At 40.5% G+C, this 23,865-nt stretch overlaps 1 gene segment (V, D, J or C); it reads right to left on the minus strand.

Annotated features, from left to right (window-relative positions):
- Positions 1-4,311: 4,311 nt before the first annotated feature.
- On the minus strand, positions 4,312-22,976 carry LOC122213151. The segment is given in 6 exon segments: positions 4,312-4,660; positions 6,966-7,013; positions 17,314-17,439; positions 18,950-19,279; positions 21,176-21,310; positions 22,955-22,976. Coding segments are annotated over 6 exon segments (804 nt in total).
- Positions 22,977-23,865: the final 889 nt, after the last annotated feature.

The raw sequence follows: 23,865 nt of genomic DNA on the forward strand, positions 1-23,865 counted from the left end.
TTTCCCAATCATTGAAATGGTTAGTTTTGTTTTGATCTATTTTACTTTTGTGGTCGGTTTTCAAGGAGAAGATTTGATGATCATGGCCAGAAGGCCTTGCTTACATTCACTTTTAAATTATGCAAAACATACACATTATTGTGTTTTAAATAAAAGTTTGTCTTTTTTTAGGATGCCCAAATAATTCCAAGACATGTCAGCTCTTTTTTTTTTTTTTTTTTTAATTTTTTTTTTCAATGTTTTTTATTTATTTTTGGGACAGAGAGAAACAGAGCATGAACGGGGGAGGGGCAGAGAGAGAGGGAGACACAGAATCTGAAACAGGCTCCAGGCTCCGAGCCATCAGCCCAGAGCCTGACGCGGGGCTCGAACTCACAGACCGCGAGATCGTGACCTGGCTGAAGTCGGACGCTTAACCGACTGCGCCACCCAGGCGCCCCGACATGTCAGCTCTTTATGGTGAAACACCATTAACTTGACAGGTGGAGAGTAATCCCAGAAACAGGAAGACGTGGTAAGACCATCTTCCTTAGACTCCTGTCCAAGTGGGAAGGCATTTCATCTGCCCCCGTGTGTCTACAGCAGTGGAATAGGCTGGAAAGGGAAGCCTTCCAACAGCGATACCTTTATCTATTTATGTCACCACAAATGTCACCTGAATGGTGTGACATTTATGGGGTTTAGATGTGGGACACAATCTTTCATAATGTTCTCTGCTATTCATTCTCCTGGACCAGATTTGATCTTGGCTATCACATAGCAGACATTGTCTGAAGAAAAAATGTCCTATTTGAGGTGTGTTATCTGACAAGAGGAAAGCAACTGTGAGGCAGGCTGCTTCCTCTGCCTGTGAGGACGCTCTGTCCCTAACCCGCTCCCTCGGTCTTCCCACATCCTTTTTTCTTTCCCTTCCCTGCTTGTGAGAGGAATACATGCTTTTTGTAAAACTGCACATAGAGAACCCATCCTTCAAACTCTGCGGCCATATCATGGTTTAAAGTTTAGTTTGTATCCTGACAGTTTGGTGTTTGTAATGTCACAGAATTGTGGCCATACTGCCGATATTATGTATATTAAAAAATTATAATGTAAAAATTTTACAGTCTGTTGTAGAAATTTTGGAATATCCAGAAATGATTGAAGTCACCCGATTATATTCTTCTTGTCTTTCTGATTTGTGCATATGTATTTAGGTTTTTATTTTTATAAATATCATCCTCTGGGACATACGGATTTTTCATTACATATTTGCTTTCATTTGATAGCATGAGCATTTTCTGTGCTACCATAAACACTCTCTCTCTCTCTCTCTCTCTCTCTCTATATATATATATATATATATATATATATATATATATATATATAGCTTCTGGGTGGCTCAGTCGGTTCAGTGTCTGACTTGTGATTTTGGCTAAGGTCATGACCTCACAGTTCATAAGATCCAGCCCCCTGTTGGGTTTCATGTTTACAGAACCTGCTTGGGATTCTCTCCCTCCCTCTCTCTCTGTCCCTCCACACTCTCGCCTTTTCTATCTCTCTCAAAATAAATAAATAAACTATGTAAATATAATTGTAAGTGGATGCAATATATTTCATGGAAATATAATAATTATTTACTTTTCTTCTACTTTCAGACATTAAGATTTTTTTTCTGATTTTTAGAAGGAAAATGTACATAATGGAAAACAAGTATTATTTTGTCAGAGATATTTCCTGAAGAAATAACTACAGAATGTAATGACAAGGTCAAATGTGCATTTGTGCAGGTCAGATCAGCTTCCTCTGTGTTTGTTCTGGGAATGCACCAAATGACAGAAGTGCCACCAGGAGGGACTTAGGAGGCTGAATTTTAACCAGAAAGAGTTTCTTAACCAAAAAGAGTTGAGGAGGGTCTGAAAATTATGGCCTTTGGACTAAACCTCAGGAACTCAGTGGTGTGGTCACAGTTTAGAATATCCTGTCTCAGGAGGGGAGCCCCATATACACCAAGCCCACTGATGATGCCTGAGTTGAATGTCAGTATATAACTTGCTCTGGGAGAGAACTCTTTCCTACACATGCTGGACTTAACCAGTAACGTGTGGTCCATGTTCATGGAAGCCAAGGCTCACCCAGAAACTGGCTCTTGATAACAGACCAAGAGGAGTGAAGTCTATGGTGTGAACATGCTGTGAATTCCGTCTGTTGAAGCCTAATCCATAATGTCAGCAATAGAGTTTTGTTTCCCCAGGCACTGGACACATTGGATCCCAGGACTGGGCACCCTGTCTGTACTGTGCTTGGGTTGGGTCGGGGTGGGGATGCTTGCTGTTTGTGCTCATGTGGCTGCACAGCCCTCCTCTGCTCAACCCCCAGCACACTTTTACCTCCTGTGCATGTCTTCTATTGAGCCGTGCTCAGCTTGACTCTCCAGTCATTTGGCCCTGTAGAGGGACTTAGATGATTCAGTACATGACATTCAATTACACAGTTGAACTCAAGTCCTCCATATGTCTGTGTTGTTGTGAGGAAGGAAGCCCCTCCTTATTACCCTGTCTACACTCTACCTGTGCTAACAGCTTCACGTGCCCAGTCTTCTGTCACCATGCCTACACTGACAAAATTAGACGGGAAGTATGAGCCCCGGTAAATCAGACACCATGAAAAAGTGCAGATCATTGGTGGGATGTCAGGATTACCTAGGGTGACAAGAAGTCTGTGTGCTGGTCCATCAGAAGAGTGTCATCAGAGTGGACTGAAGGTACAGTGTCTGAACAGTCCTGGTCATATGACTTGCAACTCATGAAGCAGCTACTTAGAATGAACTTGGTATAAAATAGGGGAACCCCTCACCCACAGAATAAGAGTATGTTTGGCAGCAATCGTATGCGTGTGTGCAGATGGATTTTTCTTTCATTAGCTGTGACCTTTTGGAAGTGAGCAAAGTTGGCTGTGGTGTAACTGCCCTTAATTTATCATGCAGCACCCCAGCCACAGCTTACACAGCCCCAACCAGTAGGGGCCGGTTTGACTTCAAGCTTTTTCCATGAATCAACCACATTTGACAAAGCACATAGACCAAAAAAAAACCCCTGAGAAAACAAAACACCAGCCCCTTCCTGCCCCCCACACTGTCCCCTGCACCACCGCCCTCCCCCTCTCTGCACCTGCCAGTCCAGGGCTACCCAGGTCGGGTTGGGGAAGGGAGGGGCTGAGGATTGGAAGCCACGGGGGACACTGGCTAGGAGTGCCCGGCCCTGAAATCAGCCCACATTTGCTAGTTTCCCCTGTTTGCCTCTGTGCAAACAGATCTGTGTTCCAGATCTCTACGTAGAGGCCCAGGCACTCGGCCTAAAGAAGTCTGATCAAACTCCCAAGAATCAAGGAGTAGATGGAAATTAAATTTCCTCTTTCTTGTATCTGGTGGATCTTATGTTGTTTCCACAGAGGCTCTTCTATTTGTTTTTCAAAAGCAGCTGTTTCACAGAAACGGAAGCTGATTGCAAATAAAGAAAAGATCCTCCCCAATTTTAAATGAGACATTGTTTTCATTCTCAGATATAAATTTTTTTTACTTTAAATGCATTCACTAGCACAAATAGGAAAATAAACAGTCGTTTATTCTTTTCCCCACCTACCACATCCTGAACATTTTGTTTTATACCCATGTTTGTAGAAATGTACACACACATATAAATGAGTGTCATACTTCGTGTGTGTGTGTGTGCATGTATGTATTATTTCTAAAGTAGAGCTGCACCAGTAGATGAAAATGCTGTTGACCACTTTATGTGCCCAGCATAATGATCTCATCTCATCCATACGACTCCAGGAGATGTGTCACTCTAAGTCCATTTTACAAATGGCACAAATTATGGCACAGGGAGTTCAAGTAACTGTAGACCCAAGATTTAAACCCAGGCATTTAGGGTTCAGAGTCCAAACACTTAACCCCTCCACCACCCTACCTTTCCAGTGTTAGTGCAGCTCTCATGCGGTTCTTGTGACATCAGGAAACATGGTGCACGTGTGACACGGGTCCAGGTCTGACACACCTGCCAGTCACATGACATGTGATACTGTCACCACCAGAATGTCTTAAACCAAGTGAGTCTGAATCTGCTGATCTTTGAAGAAGAAATAACCTGGACACCTTCACTGGCCAGTGTCCCCAAAGAAGACATCATAAAGACTCTCTCAGGGCAAGAATTAGAAATGTGGAATTGACCATGATTAGAACCAGTGCTGAATTTCTAGGCCCAGTTGTCATGCTGTCCCTTACCTTGGACTCCCAGTTTGAGGACACCAAATGAAAGAATACAGAGACAAGAGTAGAGTCTTGATTATTTTACTTGTTCTTTTTATGAAAAACAGTACAGAATTCATTAACAAAGATAGAGGCCTCAGGGTGTGTAAATTAAAAGGCTTCAAGGAAGTCATCTCGTTAAAGAGCCCCAGGGGACATGACTGGAAGGTGCCTACTGGCTTTTAGGGATAACAGCCAATGGAAAAAGGTGGACCTTTTGTGCCACCATGTGTTAGGAACTCTTCCCATTACCAAAGAGTGTGGGTTTCCCAAGCAGATTGACAGTGATAATGGCAGAATAGACCATGCTCTTGAGGAGGAGCAGGAGGTAGGTATAGTAGGCAGAGTTGTTCACGAGATGCAGATACAGGGCGTCTAAAAAGAAACCATTTATTAATTTCACCTGCTCTTTTGAAAGGCTAGGACTTATTAATGGGAGCGGGGTCACATTATACATTTCCAATGATCTGGGTTGAATTGACTCTCCTACACCAATACAACCCAGTTGTAAAAACATCTACACCATCGTCAGCACTACCACCACCACAAAGACAACTCAGAATCCAGCTTGCAGGTCAAATCAATCAACAATCTCTGCAAAATCCACTTAGAACTTTCCAAAGTATGAATGGTAAGGTTGCATTTTTTTTTTAATTTTTTTTTTAAGGTTTATTTATTTTTGAGACAGAGAGAGACAGAGCATGAACAGGGGAGGGGCAGAGAGAGAGGGAGACACAGAATCTGAAACAGGCTCCAGGCTCTGAGCTGTCAGCACAGAGCCCGACACGGGGCTCGAACTCACAGACCGTGAGATCATGACCTGAGCCAAAGTCGGACGCTTAACCGACCAAGCCACCCAGGCGCCCCTAGGTTGCATTTTTAATGAATGGATCCAGTGGGGGGGAAAAAGCATTGGTGATAAATAGCTTTTAGCTTCTTGACCCCGTCTCTGTCTCAGAGTAAGAATAACAGCCAATATACATTGGTCACAAACTAAACACCACTGACTTTGAGAGATTTCCACGCAAAATGTTAATCTTATTTAACTTTTCAATAACCTATGAGATTATTATTCTTATTCCCGTTTTATGAATAAATTGAAGACAGAGAAGTAATTTGCCTGATCTTAGACCATTAGTAGGTACCCGCAACATGACATTTAAGCAATATTTTCAGCTATGCTGTAATTCCGCATCTCCACATGCAGTAAGTACCCATCAAATGATTAGCACAAATATAAAGAAGAATTGCTTATTTTGAAGAATATTAGCCATTACATGTTGTGCATTCAGTGAGATTCTTAGGAATCCTTGGAAATTTGGTGGTGTTCACAGTGGGGTGGGTGAAAGTTTTTTGTAAAGAGGACATTATATAAAAAGAAAGAAAGGGGTTAATCCAAAATCTCTGAAACTTTAGGAGGTCATGGCTTATTTACCTGTCTTTCTTGAATGTCTCATTGTAGCTATAATATTGTAGGAAAATAGCTTTTATTATCCTTTGAAGTTTAGAAAGAAATATATGTTGAAATAATTAATGACAACGATGGTGGGACAGACTGACTACTCAACGAACAACAAGGCCAAGTCTGTTCCTATGGAAATTTACTTTACATGCTTTATCTCTAGAGTTAAGAACTCCAGAATTATTCCCCCTTGGTGTGGAAGGGACCTCAAGTGGTGATACGCTCATAACTCCTTACCCTTAGTCAGGTAATATGTTACATAGGGTCCAGAGGCCCCTTGATATTGGACATGGAAGGCAGACAAGCAGGGCTAGAGTCAATGCTCCTCATCACTTTCTTGGTACATATGTTGGGAGAAAGGGCCAGAAACCAGTACTTACAATGTGTCAGCTAAATGAGACACCCAATACTAGACATTCCACATACGGGACCTTATGTCTTCAGTAACTCAGTTAGGTGTTATTTGTGTTATCCCTGCTTGGGTTAGAAAATGTCAGTAATGTACCCACATTCGTGCAATCAATAATTAAAAGACTGGAGTTAAAGTCAGTCTGTGGCACTTGAAGTCTTGCACTCATCCCCCCACCCTGCCCCCATGTGTGCACCTGTCTCAAGGCCTTGGCTTTGGGATTTAAAGGAAGAATAAAAACTGAGTAAGTATATGAGCTCTTGATTCAGATGCTCTTGGTTGAAGCCCCAGATCTCTCTGTGTGGCATTGTTCAAGGGACTTAATTAATTTAGCTCATTGCCATAATGTGTAAAGTGGTAATAAAATCCTTCATAGCGAGTATTAAAAGAATCAGACAAAATGTACTTCCGGGACACACCATGCCTTCTGTACAATAACCTCTCTGTGTTAGTTCATGTTATTGACTACAAGCAAGAGCAAAGACTCAAAACAAGAAATCTAGAAGCAAGCTGATGTCCTCAGTTATTAGAAACAAAGGCCACAGAAATGAATGAAATCCATTGTTGAAATACTTCAGAAGCCCTTGTTGCACTCCTAATTTATAGTCCTCTCATTCCCAAGCCAGGATGTACTGTGTGAAGACAACCCCTGGGAAATGATGGGTTGACTTAAAATATCACTCAGTCTTTTTGCAAGATCCTGCCAATGTGAGGTTTCTATCTGAAGCCAGGGAAGTTCAAAATGTAAGTTGATCAGGAGGAAAAAATGCTATAGCATAACATAAAGGCAAACATATAGAAAAACTTACCATTTTCATCCTTCAGAGAAGCTTCTGTAGAGTGAATAGCAGTGAGATCTAAAAGAAATGAGAGCAAGTATTATTCCATTGTTCATATCCATTATTTGACACGTGTGTGTATTGTGGATGGATGGATGATGGATGGATAGATAGATGCAATTTGTCAACAGAGAGGAGAGAGGAATTACAAGTATGAGCCCTGAAATTCTAGAAACAGCTGGACTGATTCTATGTAATTCAGTAGATCAATTCATATGTTGTATTTCTGCACATGAACATGCTGAAGTTCATGAATGATGGATTTGTTTCTTTTTTTCTCACAACTAGAGGGTCCTTTTTAAGACTATCGTGTTTTCCTTTTGTGCTTGTATCTCCTAGCTAAAATGCCTGCCACAAAGTAGGTATTCTGTAAATACTCATGGAATGGAAAAATAACCAGAAACAGTGGCTGCTATATGGTCATCAGCACCCACTGTTGACACGAAGTGTTGCTACCAAAGTAAATTCGTAGACACTAGAAACCACAGTAGGATCTTACATGTTGGAAGAAGTCTGGTTTAGGTGGATTTCCTGTCTAAGGAAAGAAAGCATCCCCCTTTCAAAGTATGCATGCCCCACTATCCCCAGATCCGGCACTCAGTTTTCTGGAGTGGAGGTGTTTACGGACATGACAGCAATGCTAATGAAAGTCAATACCTATTGAGTGATTATTACTGTGCCAGGCACTATATGAAAGGTTCACATGCATTGTCTCATCCGATCCCCCAGTGACACTGATGTGAACTTAACGTGGAGGACTCCGTGTTGCACACAAAGAGATAAGGTTTAGAGAATGTAAGGAACTTTCTGAAGGTCATACCAGTCACCAGCAGAGCCAGCAGTCAGAGGACACTCTGGGGGTTTAGATGAGCTAGAGTGTGTGGAAAGTATCTTGTAAAACAATCCATAGAAATAGAACATAACTCCGGGGCACTGGTGTGGCACAGTTGGCTAAGTGTCCGACTCTTGGTTTCAGCTCAGGTCATGATCTCACCGTTCCTGAGTTTGGCACAGAGCCTGCTTGGGATTCTCTCTCTCCCTCTCTCTCTCTCCAACCCCCCTGCCACTTGCTCTCTGTCTCTTTCAAAATAAATAAATAAACTTATAAAAAAAGAGAAACAGAACATAACTGCACCATTGTGGACTCTCCGACATCATCTCTTCCAGTGTCTTAATTACTCTTAGCAAATGACCTTTTAATTGTAGAAGTTCAGCATTTCAGTGCACTTCCTTGCAGGGATAGAATGATAGGCCAAATCACATTAATAGCTGTCTGGATGTATAAAACCTGAGGTGAGGGTTGTATTTATCTACGGTGTTAAAAAAAAATAGTACAACGTATGTACAAGGACAAAATTTGTTAAAAAGATAAGGGATTATTGGATAGAGGAACAAAGAGTTGAAAGGCTGTTTTAGTCCATCTTATTTTTTTAATTTTTAAAAAAATGTTCATTTATTTTTGGGAAACAGAGAGACAGAGAGTGAACAGGGGAGGGGCAGAGAGAGAGAGAGGGAGACACAGAACCCAAAGCAGACTCCAGGCTCTGAGCTGTCAGCATATAGCCCAATGCGGGGCTCTAACTCACAGACCATGAGATCATGACCTAAGCCAAAATTGGTCGCTCAACTGACTGAGCCACCCAGGTGCCCCTAGTTTATCTTTTTTCTAATTGATGTGTTCTTGTCCACACATACATGGTTCTGGTATGCAATTTTATGCACTCCATACAATCATATTTTGGTGCACTCTTAAAAAATGAGTTTGACAAAGGACACAAAAATACTGATTCGAAGAGGCACATGCACCCCAACGTTTATAGCAGTGCTATCGACAATAGCCAAAGTATGAAAAGAGCCCAAATGTCTATTGACTGACAAATGGATAAAGAAAATGTATACACACACGCACACACACACACACACACACACACACAAACACACAATGGAATATTACTCAGCCTTCGAAAAGAATGAAATCTTGCCATTTGCAATGACATGGGTGGAACTAGAATGTATTTATACTAAGTGAAATAAGTCAGTCAGAGAAAGACAAATACCAGATGATTTCACTCATATGTGGACTTTAAGAAACAAAACAGATGAACTTATGGAAAGGGAAAAGAGAGAGAGAGAGAGAGAGAGAGAGAGAGAGAGAGAAGCAAACCATCAAACCATAAAGGACTGTCAACTATAGAGAAGGAACTGAGGGTTGATGGAGGGAGGTGGGAGTGGGATGGGGAAATGGGTGATGGGCATTGAAAAGTGCACTTGTGATGAGCACTGGGTGTTGTATGTAAGTGATGAATCACTAAATTCTAGTCCTGAAGCCAATTTTACCATATATTTTAGCTAACTAGAATTTAAATAAAACCTTGAAATTAAAAAAAAATGGATTTGAGGTATAGGCTTTGGGAAAAATCTCCAAGAAGGAAAATGTTAGTATAATTATGTTTAATGTTAAAAAAATCCTCAAGAGCTGACTTTAAAGTGCTTTAAAAATCTCTTTCTTGGGGCGCCTGGGTGGCTCAGTCGGTTAAGCGGCCGACTTCGGCTCAGGTCATGATCTCACGGTCCGTGAGTTCAAGCCCCGCGTCGGGCTTTGTGCTGACAGCTCAGAGCCCGGAGCCTGTTTCAGATTCTGTGTCTCCCTCTCTCTGACCCTCCCCTGTTCATGCTCTGTCTCTGTCTCAAAAATAAATAAACGTTAAAAAAAAATTAAAAAAAAAATCTCTTTCTTTTCCATACAATGATTTTATTCATCATATTGTGCACCTGAAACTAATGTAACACTGTATGTTAACTAACAGAAATTCAAATGAAAAGGTAAAAAAAGATAAATAAAATCTGTTACCCTGCATTGATCGACATAAAGACAGTAAGGTAACAATTTTCATAATAAATTTGTGTGTGCGTGTCCTAGGTGCTTTCTCAATCCAGGTTGGTCGAAAACGTGGACAAGATGAGTTTAATCTCTGTTCAGAATCACTTCATTCTTTTGTGTTTTCATGTGTATGTATACATATAAAAATATACAAGCTTTGGGGCACCTGGGTGGCTCAGTTGGTTAAACGACCGACTTCAGCTCAGGTCATGATCTCACAGTTTGTGAGTTCTTGCCCCATGTCAGGCTCTGTGCTGACAGCTCGGAGTCTGGAGCCTGCTTCGGATTCTGTGTCCCTCCATCTCTCTACCCCTCCCCTGCTCACGCTCTGTGTCTGTCTCTCAATAATAAAAGTTAAAAAAAACGTAAAAAATATATAAACTTTAATCAAAAACAAAAACAACAAGCAAAAAATTTCCAAGAAACAGCAATAGAAATTTTCTAGAATTGCATTAACAGAAATGTCCTCGTCCTTACTTCTCCCTTACCGTAATCATCACTGTGGAACTTAAAATACATTTTACATTTCTCTGATCACTAGAAAATCGAAACCTCACAGGACACTTCAGCCCAGTGGTTACGTTAAATTTATGCTTTGCTCATTTGGTTCCTGCCTGTTTCTTAGCCATAAAAAGTTATGGCTGTCTATGTGATCTTACTTTAGTTAAGTTTTAGGAAAGAATATACATAAATGCAATAAATATATGAAAAAAATCATCCATATCATGTTTCCAACAGCAGGGATTGTCATCAAGATAATTTCATTCGCTCTTCATCACCACCCAGGTGAAAGCAAAGGTTTGGCCCTAGTTTCATCATTGGACGAACTAAAAATCTGTCAAATAACAAAAATTCAACCAAATAAGTGTTAAAGACCTAACTGGCTGTGTTAACTGATCTATTCATGAATCAGGGAGCATCGTATCCAGCAAGTAAAGGGGATCTCAGAAGGGCTGCAGGAGTGGGGAAGTTTTTTCAGATAGAGAGGGAGTGAAAAAGAAATTATTAGCAAAGAACATTATTTTAGGCAAGGGGACCAGAGAGGCAGTCAATCAGTAAACTCCCTAGTGCGAGCCAGGAAATGCCCATGTTCCCTGGTTTAAGGCTACAGTTTTGGGGGTTGAAACTGCAGCTGGGCAGGGATGAAGTCTTGGTTTACTGGTTTGGGGTCTTAAGCTGAGTGAAGCCATTTTGAGACTGTGGTTTTCTTTTTAACAGCTCTGCCTTTTGATCAGACTCTCGGTTTAACTTAGAGAGACACAATTGAAGGCATTAACAGCACTCAGCAACCTCTCTGAGGTTCTCACAGTTTTTGTGGTTGCTCTTGTGATATTCACAGGTCTTAACCTTTTGGCCTGCGAATGTTCACAGGTTACCACTTCAGCTTTACAGTTTTTGAGTTGGTCATTCTGTTCTCTTTGTTTCTTTCTTTTTTTTTTCTGACATTCTCATCTTAGAGAGATCATTAGTTTGCAGATTACCAGCTCTGAAGTTGCATTTAAAGCTTTTGAGAGAACATAAGGCACCAGACAGCATATTGTGATTACAATAAACAGGATAATTCCTCATGTTTGGAGTGCAATTTGAAGCCATGCTTCCCAAGGCTCAAAGCAATGAAAATCACATAAGTAATAAAGACCCTGCGGAAGGAACCATTCATTTAGGCCAAGTGGCTTGCTCAGTGATCGAATGTCATTGAGTTTTAACTTCCCCAGAAGTGTCAATCCGGGAATAGCAGGCAGTGTTGACTACAGCACAGACCCAACCTTGCTCAGCTAAGAGATCATCAAGGGCTATCTTATTTTCAAGAATTACTTTGGCCAGAGTCTAAGGATTTTTGTTGGGCAGCCATTGCTTTAGTAAGAGATTCTGCACCAATTTTCAGAATGAAACAGAAGGTCTTGAACACATCTCCCTTACATTGATCCCTGACCAGGGAAGTAAGGCCCAGCCAAAGGAGTGAATCCTGGTCATGAAAACTTCCTGGGAGGTCCCTTCTAACTCAGGATGTAAATTGAGGGACGTCAACCAATGAGATGTCTTATTTAGCTTGAGAAAAGTTAAGACCAGTGTTAGATTTTCTCCCAGCCAGAAATAAAAGGCTGCTCTCAATTCCAGAGTTCACCCCCCTTGGCTGTGACCTGGGAGATACAGATGAGAGAGTTATCTTTCCAGGCCGTTCTTTGGAAAGAAAAGAAGGTGAAAAGGTTTCACACATTGAAGTGTGAGATCTTGATCCATTGTCTTGGGCAAAAACACCCTACCTGCATGTCAGCTACATCACTTTCTTTCAATTTGACTCAGAGATGTCCAGTGTCTGTGCAGGACCCAGTGACAGGTGGAGACTTCTGTAGCTGTGTGATGTGCACCTGAGTGTTACAGCAGGAGCAATCGGTAAGGTCCCTCTTCTACTGGAGTTCAGTGGCTCTCTTACTCTGATGATGTGTCTAAAATACCTAATCATCAGGCTGTAAACTGTGACCGACAGGATCCTTTTAATTACGATTCAGGAAAGCTTCTGTAACCTGTTGATGACCGGCTTGAGCATAAGACATTGGAGACAGTAGCTGGTCTGACTAGCATGAGACACAAGGATCAGCAGAAGATTGTACACCGAGAGCTTTCCAAGAAGTGGACAAGGTTTTCCTGAAGGCGCCTATGAGTTGCCTGGTAAAGTAGGAGCCTTGGTCCCTGGAGCGCACAGAAGATGTGCCCCAAGGGGGATACCCATTTTCAACACTGTCTTTGCCCCAGTGAGGGCATCAGCCTCAGCAGGGAAAGGCTTTAACCCTTCCAGAAAATGTACAAACAGTAACAAGCACATGTTAACAAGCCACACTAAGTGGTAGCTGTGTAAAGTGAAGCTGCAAGTGTTCAAAGTGTCCCCAGGGAGGAGGTCTGAAGCTTCTGGAGACAAAAACAATTTTTCCAGGGTTACGGGCCTGACAGGTTAGACATTGACGGTAAACAGTTTTGTTCTATTATAGAAGTCTTTCAGCTGATGTCTATTTATAATTTGAATAATCTTCAATGCCCTGATTCAGAAGCAGACTGGCACCATGTTATAAGAACATCAGGATACCAAACGTCTGGCAATGAGGGGCCATTTTTTTGTGGAACCAGAATGGACTTTAACTACATGTGCCACAATCTTACAAACACAACATAAAGAACATCTAGTATGAATTTTTATTTGACAATGCTTCCTGGTAATTTAGCTTATCAAATATATCCAATTAGTTTAGCAAATCCTTTGGAATGTTCCCAGTTAAGGAGACTAAGAAGACCAAAACTCCAAAGAAAAGAAACAGACCCACAAAACCCTTTGTCCTTTTGACATAAAGAAAAGAAAATCTAATGCTGCACCTGCTTATTTTTGATTTGAAAATTCTTCATTCCAATTTTAGTCCTGACCACACATAACATTCATTTCCAAACATCCCCCTTTTCTTTCTTCTTTTCTTTTCTTTTCTTTTTTCTTTCCTTTCCTTTTCTTTTCTTTCCTTTCCTTTTTTTTCTTCCTTCTTTCTTTCCTTCCTTCCTTCCTTTCTTTCTTTTTTTCTTTCTTTTTGAGAGAGAGAGAATGAGCAGGAGATAGGCAAAGAGCGAGAGAGAGAGAGAATCTCAAGAAGGCAGCACACCCAGCACAGAGCCAGTTGCCATGCCTGACATGGGGCTCAATCCCAAGACCGTGAGATCGTGACCTGGGCCAAAATCAAGAGTCAGATGCTTAACCAACTGAGCCACCCAGGCGCTCCCAATCATCCCATTTTTACAAATCTTTACAAGTTTCTCTTTTAAATTCAGAATTTGTCCTGAGTTTACCCTCTGTAGATGACCAGCCTTGCCTTAGGACAAAGTCCTTTTTTATACCTCAAAAAATACATTTCCCTTCCTCATACATTTTCTTACTAAAAACACACATTTTACTTTCCTTACATTCAGAGTTGTTTCCGTTATTATTTTCAGTGGTCTTAATTACATTTATTAAAATTCTGAACTCTTAGAAACTTTCATTTTTAATGAAAGCTAATATGTAAGCAATTGTGAACTGTTACCCAGCATTCTTAGATTGGCAAATTAATGTACACATTTCAAAAGTTCTAGAAATGTGTATTTCTTCATAAAACAGTCTTCCGGTAAAGCACAAAATACATTTACTAATAGGTCCATGTATATTTTCAGTTTCTCTGCAATAAGAAAACCAAAAGTTGGTAAACCTATGTTCATTAACTAATAATTTAGCATTTTCTCTTACTTGGAAATGATCTAGATAAGATCTAGATATTTAATGAATGTAATTTATTTTTACACTAGAGCTAACACTGTAAAATTTTAAGGATTTAGTTTACCAAAAAGATTTGGGAAACTATTTAAAAATATATTTAACATTTTTCATTTTTAAAATGAAATACATATTTTTAAAATATCTATTCAATTTACTGGTTCTTAGCACTTTTGCTGAAATTACCCGTAAAAACTTTATGAGACAACAAAGTCTGTCATTCTCTCAAGCTATTTTCTTTAATATTTTGTAAGAGATCAACTCTACTTATGTAAACCAAGGCACATGAAATAATTTAATTTTAGTGCTGCTAATTCTGAAGACATGTCTATTTTACTTAAACCAACAACTGGATATTTGCCCAGATCATATGAAGTTCAAACACATTTGGGTTAGTTTTTATCTTTCTGAGACACTATCCAGAGAGGAAAAGATCTCACATTGATGACATATATTTATGGACACACAGATCACTGCAAAGACCTTAGAGTCACTGGCGTTTATGGAGAAAATGTTAAGATTTGTATTTGTCCCTGGAATTTTTTGTAATGTTTATTTATTTATTTGGAGAGAGAGCAGAGAGAGAGAGAGGGGGAGACTGAGATTCCCAAACAGGGTCCGTGCAGTCAGCACGGAGCCGGATGCAGAGTTCAATCCCAAGAACCATGACATGACCTGAGCCAAAATCAAGAGTCTGACACTTAACTGACTGAACCACCCAGGTGCCTCCCAGGAATTACGAAGGACACTGAGCCAGGGTTTAGGCACAAGAACCCTTTAGCAGTTTGTATTTTTTTTTAAAGGCCTCTTTCTCTTAGTTTCCCTCAGTCCCAAGCATTTGTGGGCTGTGTTTACATTTCAAAGATGTGACAAGATAGATCACTTTGAGGACACAGGAAGAATGCAGGTTCCTCCAAGAAGGACTTTGCTTTCCTAAAGCCAATCATCTATAAGCCTTTTTCTGGAACTAGGAGAAGTTTGAGGGTGGGTGAAGGGACAGGGGAGCTCTGAATTCAGCTGCGTTTCTGGTTCTGTTCACATTTGTCAGGACAGCTGCTCTCAGTGTCTCAAAACTTGGATTTTCGTGAAATGACAACATAGTTTGATTCAACCTATCCAAGCACATGAGCCTCAATTTGCTTCCTTCCCTCTGGGTGCACAGTTTTAAATATTTCTGGCAGACGGAATAACCCCCCTTGGGTGTAAGATGAATATTATCTAAGGATATTACCCTCCCCAGATCCAGGATCACCCACAGTGACAGCCAGAAGAAGGGAACCCACAGCCGCACGTCCCAGGCAGGCAGAGAGCTAAGAGCAGTGACGCAGGATGATACCAGCAAGGAGGCAACGGCTGTCTCTGGGAGAGAAAGGATCCATAAGCAATGGGTGTGGATTTGGAAAGGGTGGGACAACAGGAAATTTTGTTATCCTCTCCGGACCAGGCATGTGGGCAGAGATTCAGAAGGAGAACTGATTCTGCTAAGACTTCCCACCCTTTCCTGGTTCTGCCAGTTTTCCCAGGACCCTTCAGCAGACCTTGGTATTTATCAGAATTTCCACTTGGCTCTTTAAGGGAATTAATGTAACAGTGTGTCAGAAAATCACCCAGTTTCTCAACTCTGGGAGGGCCTCATTTGGGGACCCTCCTCTGAAGGTAGATACGGGGGTGTCCGTAAGGCCATTAATATGACTGCGTAGTCTTTTCAGAGAGGAAAGCCAATTCACACTTGAATGACTGCTCAAAGGAGCAAAGAGCAGAGGAGGAATTAGGTCAGTCTGACAGCTTTTTGTTTTAGTACCTCTTCCGTCTTTAATTTCTCATTAGCCTTTTCCAAAGAATGTTTCATTGAAACGACCTTGGAATTTCAAATCTTACAGAGGCTTCTGCTTGCTCATTAACAGAAGTGTCCTATTTTATTTAATTTGAGAAATTTTGCTTTTAAATGTAGTTCTTACATGATCTTATCCCTAGTTGGAAAATTCCCCGCTATTGTATTTCTAGACTGTAATTGCCCTGAGGGCTGGCAGCAGATCCATAGGACCCTAGCCTTGAATGGAGTTAACCCACACTTCAGTCTGGCCGTATGTCTGCACAAGTGAGGTGTAGCTACATTTCTGTCCGGCTTTGTTTTTGGGGTCTCCAACTTATGGTTGTCAAGCTAGTTCCTCAGGACACAAGGCAAGCTTAGTAAGATTTGCCATTTTTGCTAGACATCTGTAACTTCTGGGACTACAGTTTTTAGACATAAAATAAACGGGTATACAGACATAAAATAAACGGCTGACCAGGAAATTCCCATGTTCACTGATTAAATGTTACTGCTCTGGGGGTTGAGATTGCACTTGGGTTAGGTATGAAGTCTTGTTTTAGTGATTTGGGGCCTTAAGCTAAGTGTTACCATTTGGGGTCTGTAGTTTTCTTTTCACTTTTCACTCTTTGCACTTGACCCTTTAGAATGTAAGGATCCCAATAGCTAAGACTTGGGGCTTCTCAGAGCAGAACTAATATCCAAAAGTGATGTGTCCTGGAATTGGGGATTGCGTGTGTTTTAAAGGGTATCTCTTTGCACAGAAATTTTCTTGAGGTGGATGGGTGAACTGGTGCCAGTCTAATCTATCCCCTGACCAAGTTATACTATCAAGGGCATGTTCTTGAGGTGGTGAGCATTCTAATAGTCTTTAATTGCCTCACAGTCTTTTTTTGTCTAACAGTCCTTATTGCGCCCATCAATTTTGTGGGTTTTTCAGTCTCTGATCCCTGTTAGCAGTAGCCTTTATCTATAAGAAGCAAGAAAAATAATTATGTGCACCTTAGCGTATGCACAGTAACCAAGAGATGTCACTGGCTTCTGGCCACAAGAAGACTCTTTGTGCACCATCAATAATTCTGGAAACTTGCTGAAGTTTCCATCCAAGAAACTGTGGTCAGAAAGTTTGGGGCCTTGGCTCTGGACAGACCCCCCCTGCCAGTTCACTTGGGCTCTGGGCAAACATGCCAGTTCAAGTGGGGTCCAGACAAAGAAGCCAGCTCAACTGGGCTCTGACAGTAACCTTCTGCCAGCCCAAGCTGACCCACATTGTAAAGGAAAGCCAATTAGATCAGGAGTCTGAATGCAAAGAGATTGAATCTCAGAACCAACAGGAACTCACCTACAGCCCTTGAAAATGGTGAGGAGGACAGTGAACTCAAGGGGCTCACAGTTACCTCCCCTGGTTGTGTACTTGTCTCCGATCGCCCCTGGAAGTCCATTTCAGATCCTGTCACCGACACCAAATCTGTTAAATAACAAAAATTCAACCAAGTAAATGATAAAGATCTAATGGCTGTATTAATCAATTTATGAATCAGGCAGCATCTGATCTAGCAAGTAGAGGGGAGCTCCAAAGGACCACAGGGAATAAAAGATTTTAACAATAGCGCAGGGAGTGCAGAAAAGGAAAATATTAGCAAGGAATCCATTTTTCTAGGCAATGTAACTCTCCTAAGGGGGAAAGGGGTCAACTGGGAACCTTCATAGTGCTGACCAGGAAATTCCCATGTTCACTGATTAAATGTTACTGCTCTGGGGGTTGAGATTGCACTTGGGTTAGGTATGAAGTCTTGTTTTAGTGATTTGGGGCCTTAAGCTAAGTGTTACCATTTGGGGTCTGTAGTTTTCTTTTCAACAGACCCAAGAAGATGAAGACTGACTTCAGAAATTGAGACTTGTATACAGAAAGCTCTTTACATGTCCTGTTATGTGCTTGTTCCCCACTGCTGAAAAATTGCCTGCCTAACCACAGGGAAAGCACAAACTGGTTCCTTTTTGGGGCTCTGGTCTGTCATGTCCATGCTCAGGACTTGACTTCTGAGTCTACAGAGTTACTGGATCACAGCTGGGCCAGAGCACATTCAGCTCTGCCCACACTGTATAAATATGTCCAGCTTCTGGAAAATGGGACTCCTTTGAGATACCATGACTGAATCACAAGTGACCCTGGATATTCACTTTAACGTAGTGGTCCTCCTGGGGACAGTGGTCCATCCCGCCTCCCTCCCAGGCCTGGCACACGCTCGGACAGCAGGAAGCGTTTGCTGGGCAGCATTTCCTAGTGGTAGAAATACATCCATTGTGGACAATGGGAGAATGTTTGTACACATTAGCTTCACCCAATCTTACTTTCCAAGTTTCACCTAATGGTGGGATATAAAATTCAAATCTAATAATCCCAAGAGCATACTAAAACCTCAGCAGCCAAATTACCATTATTTGTTGAGCTGCTATCTGGCTTTGTCAAATGAACAGCATTTTGTCACCTATAACTCACGTTTCTGGGTTATACTTTGAGTAGATCAGATTGAACTGAGAGGGACTTTGACTACTGAGTGGAACGTTCCTGAAAGATGTATAATTGTTCTAATTTACTTATCAAGTAAGATTATCCAAAGTGGACTCTCCTTTTGAGTATTTATGGTGGGCAATGTTGCTAGGTGGTTTCATGTGTACTGTTTCATTTAATCCATAGAGTGATCCTCAGAAACATCATTATGACCTTCATATTTCAGATGATGAAAGTGAGGCGAGAAAGGCTAAGTGAATTTTTCTTTTTCTTTGTATGTTCCAAAGCCCATACTATTTTAATTCTACGGGGTAATAGCGAAATATTTGTGCCTCTGTTAAAGGCAACAATATTAAAGAAACATTTCTTTTTGCTTATTTCCCATTAAGACTTGACAGAAAATGTAGGCTATTCTCATTAAAAAAAGGGGGTCTGGGAGGTTATATTCATGTTTATATGTACGTACCTTTGTCTATTGAAGGAAAAAGAATCTCTTGATCAACCCCTCCTTTATTACTATCATGTTTGACAACACATTTGTGTTCTTTATCCATTGACTCTTCACTCACGGTCAGCCAGGTGTATTTCATATATGTGTCCTTAGTTTTCATGGTGTTTCCCTGCTGGGATTTCAGAATTGTTTTGCCATTCTTTTCTTTCCAATGTACCTCGATAACACCAGGGAAAAAATCCTCAAGAAGACAAAGATATGTTCCAGTCTTATGGAGTTTTCTTTCAGCAATTGAAGGAAGAAAAATTGTAGGCTTTGGGGAAGTGTTCTCAACAGGAGGTTCCTCTGTGGAGGAAAATGGAATAGCAACAAAAACTATTATTAGAGAAAGGCAAACATTGCGTGGTTTGGAAGCAGCCCTGAACAGAGTATAAGGAAAGGAAAGTTGCAATAGGATTAGTGCTTACCAGGGCTTTTCATCCACAATGGGTTATGGGGTACTTATTTTCTTACTTTCCATGGGAAAAGAGGTTCAAGCAGTCATGTAACTTGCCCAAAGTCGTAACTACTAAGTGGCATAGCCTGGTTTAAAACTTGGAATTTTTTAAAAACAATACACTGTCATTTGTTTGAATGAGAATCCATTTTCATGCATACTTCACAATCTATCAAATTGAACTTTTAGCTTCAAATCAGATCCCATACCCGCTTCTGATACTGAAGTTCTTCTCCTTGATTTCTGATTTTGTAGATCATCTTGCTCTTACATTTGAACCAATCCAAGATTTTGAGTAGAACAATGTTTAAAGCTGCACTACCAAATTATTTACAGTGCCTTGAATTTAGAAACAATGTGGCACTATTCCCAAAACTTCTATTAAAAAATTATTATTTTCAGAAATGGTCTTATACTAACCTTATCAAGTAATGTGATGGTCTCGATTTTGTTTTGCTTTACCTTATACTAACCTTATCAAGTAATGTGATGGTCTCGATTTTGTTTTGCTTTACCTTATACTAACCTTATCAAGTAATGTGATGGTCTCGATTTTGTTTTGCTTTAGTACTCCTGATTCTATGCAGAACTGCAGTGGGTGGTAATTGGAATTCTGAAGAATTGGCTTTTTTCTTATTACTGACCATGTCCCAACCTATACGGAGCTAATTCCATATTTAATTTCATTTAGTTCTAACCACATCCACTTGAAATAGTTGTTACGTTGACAGAACGAATGAATGGAAATATAGCAAATGTTAATAGTAATAAGTGTTGCTATGAGATTTCAATTTTTTCTTTATTTTTTCTCTTTTCCAATTTTTTTCATTTTAGACATGTATTCTTTTTATAATTTTAAGAAAGCAATGACCAGTGAAACAAAATTTATTGGTTGAAGGATAATTATACACAACATGACAGATTCAGATTCAAAGTTCACATTTTTGTCTGCACCTCTCTCTCCTAAAAACATATTTTTAGGACCTCATGAATTGTAACTGTGTCACTATTTTTTAATTGGATTGATGCAATTTACACGGAGTAGATAGTTGGAAAAAAGAGGACCGGAAAATTCCTTTTCAGTTTATGAATTTATTCGTGCCTGTGATCAAAACCACTAAGGAAACCATAATATATCATTTTTTCTTCATTTTTCCAATGCTTTTACCAGCATTGTGAAAATTCTTTGAAAACTTTTTGACTAGATGCTGCAGGCTCAAAAAATCCCTGTGAGATGTTCTCCCTCATCCAGGAAAAAAATTCCTCTCTAAGGCTAATGAAGAATGAATATATTTACTAGCCTGAATTTAGAAAGAAACAAACCCAGCGTATGACATTCCCGATTATGTCTGCACAGGTAAATGTGTTGGTACCGGATAAGAATCACCTTCCGACAAAATGACAAGTTTATCAAGTTTTTGCTCATTCTTTCCTACTGGTTATTTTGGAATCAAATAAGCAATACAAATATCTTTACACATCTTTCAGCACAGAAATCCCACAGGGACCTAACATCCCCACCCCTCAGGGACCCCCAGTTGCTCTAGCAAGTTAGCTCCTTGTCATTGTCGCCCACCCAAGCGACTGGGACACAGTCACCTACCTCTCCAAGGATCCCGCTGCCATTTGTGACCAAACTGGGGGCGAATCCGAGAATGCTGAGCCGGCACCAGAACCTAGCCTGCTGCCCCTGCATCGCCCACCTCCCCTCCCTACGTTATATGGAAGAATGAAAGAATATTTACCTGTAATCCAGATCTCAGGTTTGGGAGGAGGATTTTTTTTTTTGTAGATCCCCCATCCATAATAGCCCACTGTCTGAAAACCTTTTACAGAAATCTCCCTTTGTGCCTCTTTAAAAATCTCGCCTATATTTTTTACTATTTAAACACATAAAAATTGGTCCTGCTAATATTAACAAAGATGAATCACAAGCAAAATCACATTAGATATGAACCCAGTCAAGAATGGATGGACTGACCCCTCTGTCTTTCCATCTTATTCATCCACGACAGAGAATATGATTTTCCCTTTTCCCAACATTTTGCTGCGTCTTCTAAATCTCTTTTCTTAAGGTTTTCATGTATCAGATCAGCTCTTTTCCTAGAGTGTAATTTATAGGTACTACCTCTATAATTTTCAAAGAGGAACAAAAATAGAAATAATATATTTGAATATATAATAAATGAATGTTCAATTTTTTAACACGTTGGTTTTCTCGTTTGTTTGTTTGTTTCTATGTATTGAGGGGTAGGGACCTGGTTTGACTGTAAAGCAGTTCTTTCCAGAATCCCATTCCCACGATAGTAGCCAGATGAACTGTTACAGAGTCTGAAATCTTAATGGTGGTCACTTAACTAATTTGTTGCTGAAAGACTGTTCCTTTGAACTTGAAATTACCCTAAGAGTTTCCAGGGCACTGATGTAAAGTCCTGAGCTGCTCATCAGAGGATCCTGTCTGGTCTGGTCTTTCTGCCGCTGTCCTAGCCTGAGAGGAAAGACAGCTGTGGGTCATGCGGCCGAGTCCTGCGTGTAGGCCACCTGCTCCAGCTGTCCTGCCCGAGTCAGTATTTCCGGCGCACTTGATGCCGATGCAGAAAGAAGACTGAATGCAATGGTGTGGAAAGGACTTGTCATTTTATAGCAATACCCTAAGAATCACATTTTGAAAATCTAACGAACGTGTATTCAACATGACTTACTGGATCTTTGGTGGGGGGTGGGGGGTGGGGAGGGGAAGAGAGGCAATTTTAGAGCCATGATAGAAGCAGAAACATTGTCTTCTGTGTGAAGAGTAATACAAATTATGAGCTATTACTAGTTAAGCGCTCAACTAAAGAGTCAATTTACGAGGTCAGGCTCAGAAGAGTAAATATTCAGAAATAAAAATACAGCTTGCTGTTTCTAATAGCACATAACGGTCTAAACCATGCTCTTCGGCACGGACAAGTGTCTATTGGGTCCCAAACTTTGCCACAGTAACTTGCCATGTGACTTTAGGCAAATAACAACTTCTTTGAGCTTCAAGTCCTTCATCTGTGAAACTGGAATGAGGACCTCCTGTATAGGACTGCTGAGGACTGAGATAAGGCACTGAAACCAGTCAGTGTGGTTATCTGGCTCTCAATAAATATTAGCTAACATGATTATTCTCTTTAATGGGATATTTTTTGGCTCGTCTATCCCAATTTTCCACTAAACGGCACATGTGGATTTTATAAGCAATAAGTATTACATAAAATAAGAAAGGAAAAGAGCCGATGAACCCAAGACAGTCTGTATCTCTGTCAGCCACAGGCCAAAAAACTTGGGGCCCAGTCAAGCCACAATCTAGAATGCTTACCCACTAGGCTACAAGCTTTTTGAGTGTTGGGACCATGTCGGGAGCCCCTTTGACCTCAAGCATCCAGCATAGACACTGTCTTCAGTGAATGTTTGCTGAGGCAATGTAAACAAACAAGGATATAAACCATGCAGACAGACTTCTGACGGACTCTGGAGCTGAAGTGGTTTACTGAGCTCACAAATGCCTTTAAACTGGATCATCTCTAGGCAATATCAGAAGAGTCACAATGGGACAAATTTTGACTAGTCGCAGCCTACTCCCTCAGAAGCTAGAGTATTAAGATGAAGTGGCATTATTGATGTTCTACAGTCATTTACTGTAGAAGTGAAATTTTTTGCACTTGGTTAAAGATGAGATCAAAAGCAATCATATAGGTTTTCCAGGTTATTAGAGAAAGGGGCACTCTTAATACTAGAGATACTTAAAGGTTTTCTCACTTAAAAGACCATCTACAAGAGAAACAGCACGAACCAATAACTTACAACAATGGTTTACAGACGCGGTCCTACAGATGTTTGAATTTCAAATATGAGTCTATTATTTTCTGTGTGTGTTTCCTAAAAGTAGAATTTCAATCTGCCTCCAACTGGTTAAGTAAATAAACCATTTTCAAAGTGGTTTTGTTTCCATACAAAGTGATCTGGAGCTGGAATACTGCTGTCCATATGCTGGGGTGATCCCATATTGTTTTCTTCTGAAAAGCATCAGTAAGTTTTTCATTCACAAGATCAAAATAGAACAAAGTTACTTACCAGTGGGAGTTACTATGAGCTTACTTCATTCTACAAATATCTTGATCCAGCCTGGTTAGACGTTCTACAAAATTTTCAGCTAAGCTTCACGGCACGACCAGCTTAAAAACTTTGTCCTGGCAATTTGATCTTCTGAGTTCTCTTGGAAGCCCTTGAATTATAGTCTTCATGGCATATGATATTTTATGTTTTCCTTAGATTAATTTAGAAAAATATCTGTTTTCCATGGAAGTAGTAATCACAGAAAAATGCTGATGGAAAATGGAAATGATAAGAGAAAAAAAAAAGGAAAGAAGGAAGGAAGGAAAGACAGAAAGACAGACAGAAAAAAGGAAGG

The sequence above is a fragment of the Panthera leo genome, chromosome A2 (assembly GCF_018350215.1).
Source record: "Panthera leo isolate Ple1 chromosome A2, P.leo_Ple1_pat1.1, whole genome shotgun sequence".
Lineage (NCBI taxonomy): Eukaryota > Metazoa > Chordata > Mammalia > Carnivora > Felidae > Panthera > Panthera leo.